This window comes from Barbus barbus (genome assembly GCF_936440315.1).
Source record: "Barbus barbus genome assembly, chromosome: 49".
Lineage (NCBI taxonomy): Eukaryota > Metazoa > Chordata > Actinopteri > Cypriniformes > Cyprinidae > Barbus > Barbus barbus.
Genome location: NC_136727.1, coordinates 1033284 through 1039718, shown reverse-complemented (window position 1 = coordinate 1039718; position 6435 = coordinate 1033284). Strand labels below are relative to the sequence as shown.

At 38.6% G+C, this 6435-nt stretch overlaps 1 protein-coding gene across 2 annotated transcripts; it reads left to right on the top strand.

The window, feature by feature from the left end:
- Positions 1-513: 513 nt before the first annotated feature.
- On the top strand, positions 514-6161 carry LOC306867720 (sterile alpha motif domain-containing protein 3-like). Of its 2 annotated transcripts, XM_079413554.1 has the most exons (9): positions 514-661; positions 1162-1359; positions 1701-1861; positions 2038-2125; positions 2463-2618; positions 2870-3076; positions 3809-3977; positions 4272-4351; positions 5129-6161. In XM_079413554.1, the coding sequence occupies exons 4-9, from the start codon at positions 2075-2077 to the stop codon at positions 5420-5422; spliced, it is 957 nt and encodes a 318-aa protein (XP_079269680.1). In that variant the 5' UTR covers positions 514-661; positions 1162-1359; positions 1701-1861; positions 2038-2074; the 3' UTR covers positions 5423-6161. The 2 variants fall into 2 exon arrangements, with proteins under 2 accessions (XP_079269680.1, XP_079269681.1); XM_079413555.1 differs by lacking the exon at positions 1701-1861 and having other exon boundaries at positions 522-661.
- Positions 6162-6435: the final 274 nt, after the last annotated feature.

Here is a 6435-nt window from a genome sequence, read left to right as displayed (position 1 = left end):
CAGCATTAAAAGGTACATATATGTACCGTTTCTTTTAAAGGTTAAGGTACAATATCAAGAGAGAGCTTCTGCTAAGCCAATTTTTTTTTATTTATATAAAAGTAGTTGTTTAAAGGTTTTAATGACACCTTAATTATTTAAGGTAGATTTGAACTAATCACTATATTTGAGTAGCCTTGAAATTAAGGAAATAAAAGTTTTGTAAGTCAATTTGCTGATATTAAATCATTATAATACAATTATCCAGCTGATGAAATTATAATATTATATTGATTATGTAAATGAAAAACAACACACATAAACACACAAATGGCTGATTCTCAGTTTATTTCATCAGAAACATTTTTGCATTGCATAGCCTGAGTACATTATCCCTCCCTAATTTACTGGAGAGAGCGGGAACGGAGACTGCCAGCTCACTACTTTTGATTGGTGGAAAGATGTGTCACATATGTAGAGCCAGCTCCGATTGGCTGCTTGAATCTCAATTGAAGAGAACGTCGTCCAGTTCGCGACTTCGCGGTCTTTCTTTCGGCAATCGGTGGAGAAGAAGGCAGACGGTTACTCATGGTTCTTACAGGGCTTTCAACCGAGGAGGTCCTTCAAAAAATATCAGAAGCAGGCATAGAAGTAACCGACGTCGAAGCCCAGAGATTCAGAGGTAAGTTTTTATTTAAATGCCATTTTATTTGACAAAATATTTGTGGTAGCCAATGCTAACGGGCTAATGTTACCCCGCCAAATTGTATACTGCTATGTCCTCTGCTAGTGGATGAAACGTGGAATGTTACCGAATTTTTCCTTGGCTGGTCAGGCAATGTTTTTTAATATTAATATAATACATTATTAGGACTGCAGAGGACTTTTCAGTACTTTAAACTATGACCGGGCCTTGTGCATAAGCTTGACAGTTGGTGGCGTCATAGGCCAGTCTGAACCAGGCATAACAGTAGTTCCGCATTACATTAACGTTAATTAATTTGCACGCGAGTTTTATTTATTTTTATATCGTGTATATTCATGCACCGAACCTAACATGAGCATTGGCCACAAAGCTAATGTTGTTGCTATTATGTGCTGGTCAAATTATTTCATTTTGTTTGGATTACTTTTTAGTCAAGTGCACAGCTGTTTCATATCCCTATGTTTACTTTCTTTCAGATAATGACGTGGCTGGTGAAACAGTTGACTGTGGCCTCACAGAGACTATGGTATCATACTTGTTTCAAGGATCTTTTAAGAAGCAGGTCAAATTCAACCAGTTTGTATGCAAGCTGAAAGAGCCTGTAGTAACGCTGACATTAGAGCCTGTGCCTCCAGAGGAATGCCAGCAATCTAGTTCAGCTAATTTATACCAAGGTTAGTGAATGTATGATGTTTTCAAAGCATCTTCCAAGTTTCATCTTAGCTTTAGTGACCAACTTGAAGCTTAAGAACACTAGTACCATAACTTTTGTTCTAGTAATTATTGTCCTCATAGCAGTTAATATTTGGGGCAGACATTGCATTTTTTAATTCAGGCTACCTGAATTTTCATACCTGACCTGTTGCAAGGATTTAAGATATATTATCAAAGACTGCAGGCCTGCACTTTACGTGGTGTTTGGTAACCTATTAATTGGAAGGGTCTTAGCAGTGTAAACTGTTTGTTAATTTGATTTACACCTAAAATTAAAAGTTAAAAAAAATCTATAATACAGGAATGGAGCTAATGTGAGACTGCCTGGTAGTTTTGACATTCCAGCATTCCCCAGCTACCTACAAACAAAACTAGACAACAAAGAACCATGCCAGAAAAATCCAAAGGATAGACACACAATGATCCGGGTTCTCTGAGGCTGTGGCACAATACACAATGCACGTAAGTGTATTGAAGGCAATGTTAGACACCAATATTTTAACTGAAGTCTTTGTAGAGCATATTTGCCCCATGAAACAAAATTCATGCTGAAAAAAAAAAATGGATTGTGTTTGTCCTGGTGCATGATTATTTCAAGGCAGATGGCCTTCAATTGATTTACATTTCTTCTCTTGTAGGTATCCCACAACTTCAGAATATGTGCAAGTTGTAAAGATGCTGATTGCGAAATATCCTTTCCTGAAGGATCTCGAGGGAAATGGTTATGTAAGTGCATTAGCAAATAACTATACACAGTATTTTTAACATGAGGTATTACATCTTCTCAATGTTATGTGCAGGTCTGTCATAAAAGAAAAGTGGGGTGGGGTTTGGGATGTTACCCTAACTTAGGTAATGTTACCTAGGTTAATTGTTCATTTATGGAGACGAGTAGCAGCAACCTGGATGTAATGTAGGCTAACGTCAACAACAGGATAAAACGTGTCGGTATCTTTATCTTGTTGCATTTTTTTGCTGCCGTGTCCATCTCACCTTTTTTACCCCTGACCAGTTTTCATGCCTGAGCAGTCTTTTAATTAATTAATATTTCTGTTTCAATTAGCACACATGGCACATGTCTCTGAGGCGTAAATTCAAATGGGAGCGTGCACCTCTGGTTGACAACAGTGAAGTGAGAGGTAGTAAGGAGAAGTTTGGCCACACAAAATCAAAGCAACTTGTAGAAACAGCAAGGACCAGTCAGAGAAAGGTGTCCAAGGTCAGTGATGCCCAGCTTGGTGCATTGGTAATAAATGAGGCTTAGTTAAGTTGTAGTTAGTTGGTTAATGTATCTGTCGTATTTTCTTTTTCACAGTTTTGTAGTTATCAATTATGAGGTTGGTCAAGTAAGTTCAATCAGATTGATAGAAGATTGGTTCACTCAATGGAACTACACAAGACAATTTATTGTTTAGTTTTATGTCAGATGTGTTTGTAAGTGTATCTCTCTCGATCTCAATTCCCATAAAGGCACCAAGTGTTCTGGGTGAGGATCCATCCTCCATTGAGGCTCATGTGAATGTCTTAAATAGCCAGTACCAGAAGATGCAACCTGACTTCAGGATTGTACGAGACCGAATGCAGCAGACGTTTGCATGGCGGCAAAAGGAGATTGCTAATGGCATGACTGTAGAGGACACAGTTAAGAAGTACCCTTTTTTAAGGACACCCACCGGGGTAAGTAAAAATGTATCCTAAGGTCATAGTTAGAATTCTTAACGGTATATTCTTATTTGCTGGTCCGTGTGAGTGTAATGCATGCACCAAGTTTGATTCCCTGTCATGAAAATGAGAACTTCACCAGGAGTGTACTGCTCCAAAATGACGTACACACAGATACAGGGCTCTACAGTGCGACCATTTTGCTCGCATATGCCCCTAAAATTCGATACGTGCGAACCGGAAAAATGATTTACGAGCACAATGTGCGAGTAACTACAACCTACCATAATCCCCCCACCCCGCCAGCTGCGGTGCACCTTCACTAATCGTTCAAAACACCACGTCCCGAGTAGCGGGCAGGATGCGACACAAAGCTGGTGTCAATCATATGAAAGTTGCTGAAAGTCTGGCAGGAAAAAAGCCAGCTAGTCACCGGAGCACCGGGAGAGATTCCTTGTGAAGTTTTCATGACAGGGAAGGAGTTATTGGGTCAAACTTGGTGAATGTATTGTACTCTAATAAACAAGCAAAAACCACTATGTAACTGAAATGTTATTAATCATCATTAAAAATGTGACCGTGGAAATAAATGTGAATTTTAATGGTTTAGTATGAAAACTAACATGTAGTCTACACACAAATGTCACATATCTTCCATATGCCATTTAAGTACTGCTTCTGAGATTAGTATCAAGCTGCATGATGATTTCTGGTATGGAATAAAGCTTGATGTTTTTTCTTCTGTAGTTGTGTGATGAGTTGGAACGTATCCATCCAGCAACAGGGAACTTGTGTCAGCGATTCAATGAAGGCTTCAAATGTATTGTACCGAAGGTGCTTCAACTAGCTCAAAGGAAATGCCCACTATTCCAGTTTTACCTGGAGACAAAAGAAGCTCTTACTGAGGATCTTCCAGGTACTGATTAAATGTTAATGCCTATACCACAGTGTTTCCAAGTCGTGGGCCTTAATATGTCTTTAATTCTATTTTAGATTTGTTATTATTCTTATGTCATAAAACGGTGTACTTGAATTGAGGTGTTAATTAACACCGGTTTTGTGGGAAAATCATCTTTATATTCAAATTGCTTACCTGAAATTGACATCTACACTGGACCAAATGTCTAGTGATGACCTTTTATATTTACTTGCACTGCTTCTGAATTAGAAAAATGTTGTTTAAATATCAAGTATATCTCATGTCTTGCAGATATTGACTTTAGGGCAGCCCTCATCTTTCTGCCTTACATCTTCAAGGAGAACATTGATCACTTTATTACACTTGGAGAGGTATGTCTTGCTTGCTAAAATCTCTTTTGTTCACCTCCATAACACCAAATACACTTGACAAATGTACTGATAGAAAGAAAATCATATTAACACCACACGTCTCCACTTAAAGGAATACTTTATCCACTTTTAAATATTTAATTACTTTTAAGTGGTATGTAAAGTGGTAATAAGGCTGATCACCTCATCATTGTTGCTACGCTGAAGACTTGCTTGGATGGTCCTATTGCTTTTTGTCTTCCACCATTGTTAAATTACTTTAGATTCATCAGTTCTTGCTTAATTCCAGTCAAACAAGTTTTAACCGCTATTCATATCTGTTCTTGTGTGAAAGGAAAAGGCGGAAGTTTGAGTACATAAGCACAATATTTGTGCACAATGACTACAAAATAAAATTTTACTCTAATTGTGTAGCATGAACACCCAAAACAAAATCTAATTTACTATCTACCGAATCTGCACACCACATCAGAATATAGTCACATTCTAATTATAAACCACTATTTGAGCATATAATGTGTATGCAAAGAATGTAGATGATGCATGTGCTTAGTAATCTAGTGTATCTACCCAATAACACAATGCTAATCATTGATATTTTAACAACCCTATCAATGAACAACAGCCTCCCATTCCTCCTTAAAGAGCAAGTGCAATATGTCAGAATGGATTAACTTGTTTTCGTTCGTTACAAGAATTTGTGAGGTATTAATATTTTACACCAAATGGTAAGAATGTCAGGTTAATTTTGCTTTTTTTCCTTTTGGCTTTGAATAGACTGATCTTGACAGCCTGTACCCAACTATTCAGTTCACCGACCGAGACTGGAAAATGGCCTTTGCCAGGAGAGCTCCAAACATTCTGAAAGTGGACCACATCGAGGTGTTTCGCAACTCAGGAATCGACGAAGGAATCATCTCAGCCTTCTGCACATACTTCGTGTTCAATTTTGCATATCCAAGACATCTGAACACTCTGATGTTTCTCCAAAGGTACATTGCCAAAATAGTTGTGGATGGTGACCAGCCTCTGCCAATAACTGTCACTAGGCAAATAAATCTCCTATACTGACTCCACCATGCCTCGTCCATACCAGTGCCCCAAATGCTCCAGGAAGACATTCACCTTGATGAAACTAACTGCAGAAATTTTATAAACCTAGCTACAACACTGAGCAACAGACACCAGTTCAGACAGTGCTGGGAGTTTTGTGGGAGTATGCTGGGTGAATTTGAGAAAGCCCTGGTAAAAAGTGTGACCACTCCATTTTTATCTTTACCTGTGGAGCTGCAGAGAGCCCAGATGGACAATCACAACCTCTGTGATGTAGATTTAACCGAGAAAGCTATCCAACGTGTGTCTGAAGTAACCGTCAACAATGTGAAGTATGCGGTCAGATGTATTTGTCATAGATGTACTGCATTCTGAGCGTATTCCATTGTTTTGGCAAATCAAGTACGTCTTTAACATAGACACTATGTGGAAAAATGTTGATTCCTCTGTTCTATGACCATCACTTTCATGCATGCAGTGTCAAGGTTGATAAAGAATGGACTTTACTGAAACCAGGAGATGAAATGGACTTTTAAGGCATATGACACTTAACTCAGTTGACCACAAGTTATGTCACAGTTAGACATTGTGTTTAAAATGAAATGTAAAATAAAAAGGACTTAATAAATTCTGATATTAATACAGCGTGTGCGAGTAATAAATATGTCAACGATTGTACCCTGTCAAAGCCAATTTTGTACCCTTTTTGAAGGGTCCATTTTTGTACTGTTAAATAAAGGTACAAAATTGTCACCACAGGTACAAGACTGGTCTCTTAAGGTACAAATCACAAGGGTACAAATATGTACCCTATGCCAAGGGTACAAAAGTTGTACCCTTGAGGGTACAGCCCCAGTGACAAGCCATTGTACCCCTAAAGGTACAATTATGTACTTTATTTTCTGAGAGTGTTGCATTGAGAAAAAGCGGATATCTGTTTCCTCCAGGCTGTGCGCGGCGCTCAATCTGAAAGGAGGTGGGGTGGAGTTACGAGTAGAGCTCTGCATTTCGGCCCTGGCCCGACGGGCCCC

Coding starts and splice junctions, on each gene's coding strand:
- LOC306867720 (XM_079413554.1), top strand. CDS start 2,075: ATGCTGATTGCGAAATATCCTTTCCTGAAGGATCTCGAGGGAAATGGT. Junction 2,619..2,869: donor GTCAGAGAAAGGTGTCCAAG/GTCAGTGATGCC, acceptor ATTCCCATAAAG/GCACCAAGTGTTCTGGGTGA. Junction 3,978..4,271: donor TCTTACTGAGGATCTTCCAG/GTACTGATTAAA, acceptor CATGTCTTGCAG/ATATTGACTTTAGGGCAGCC.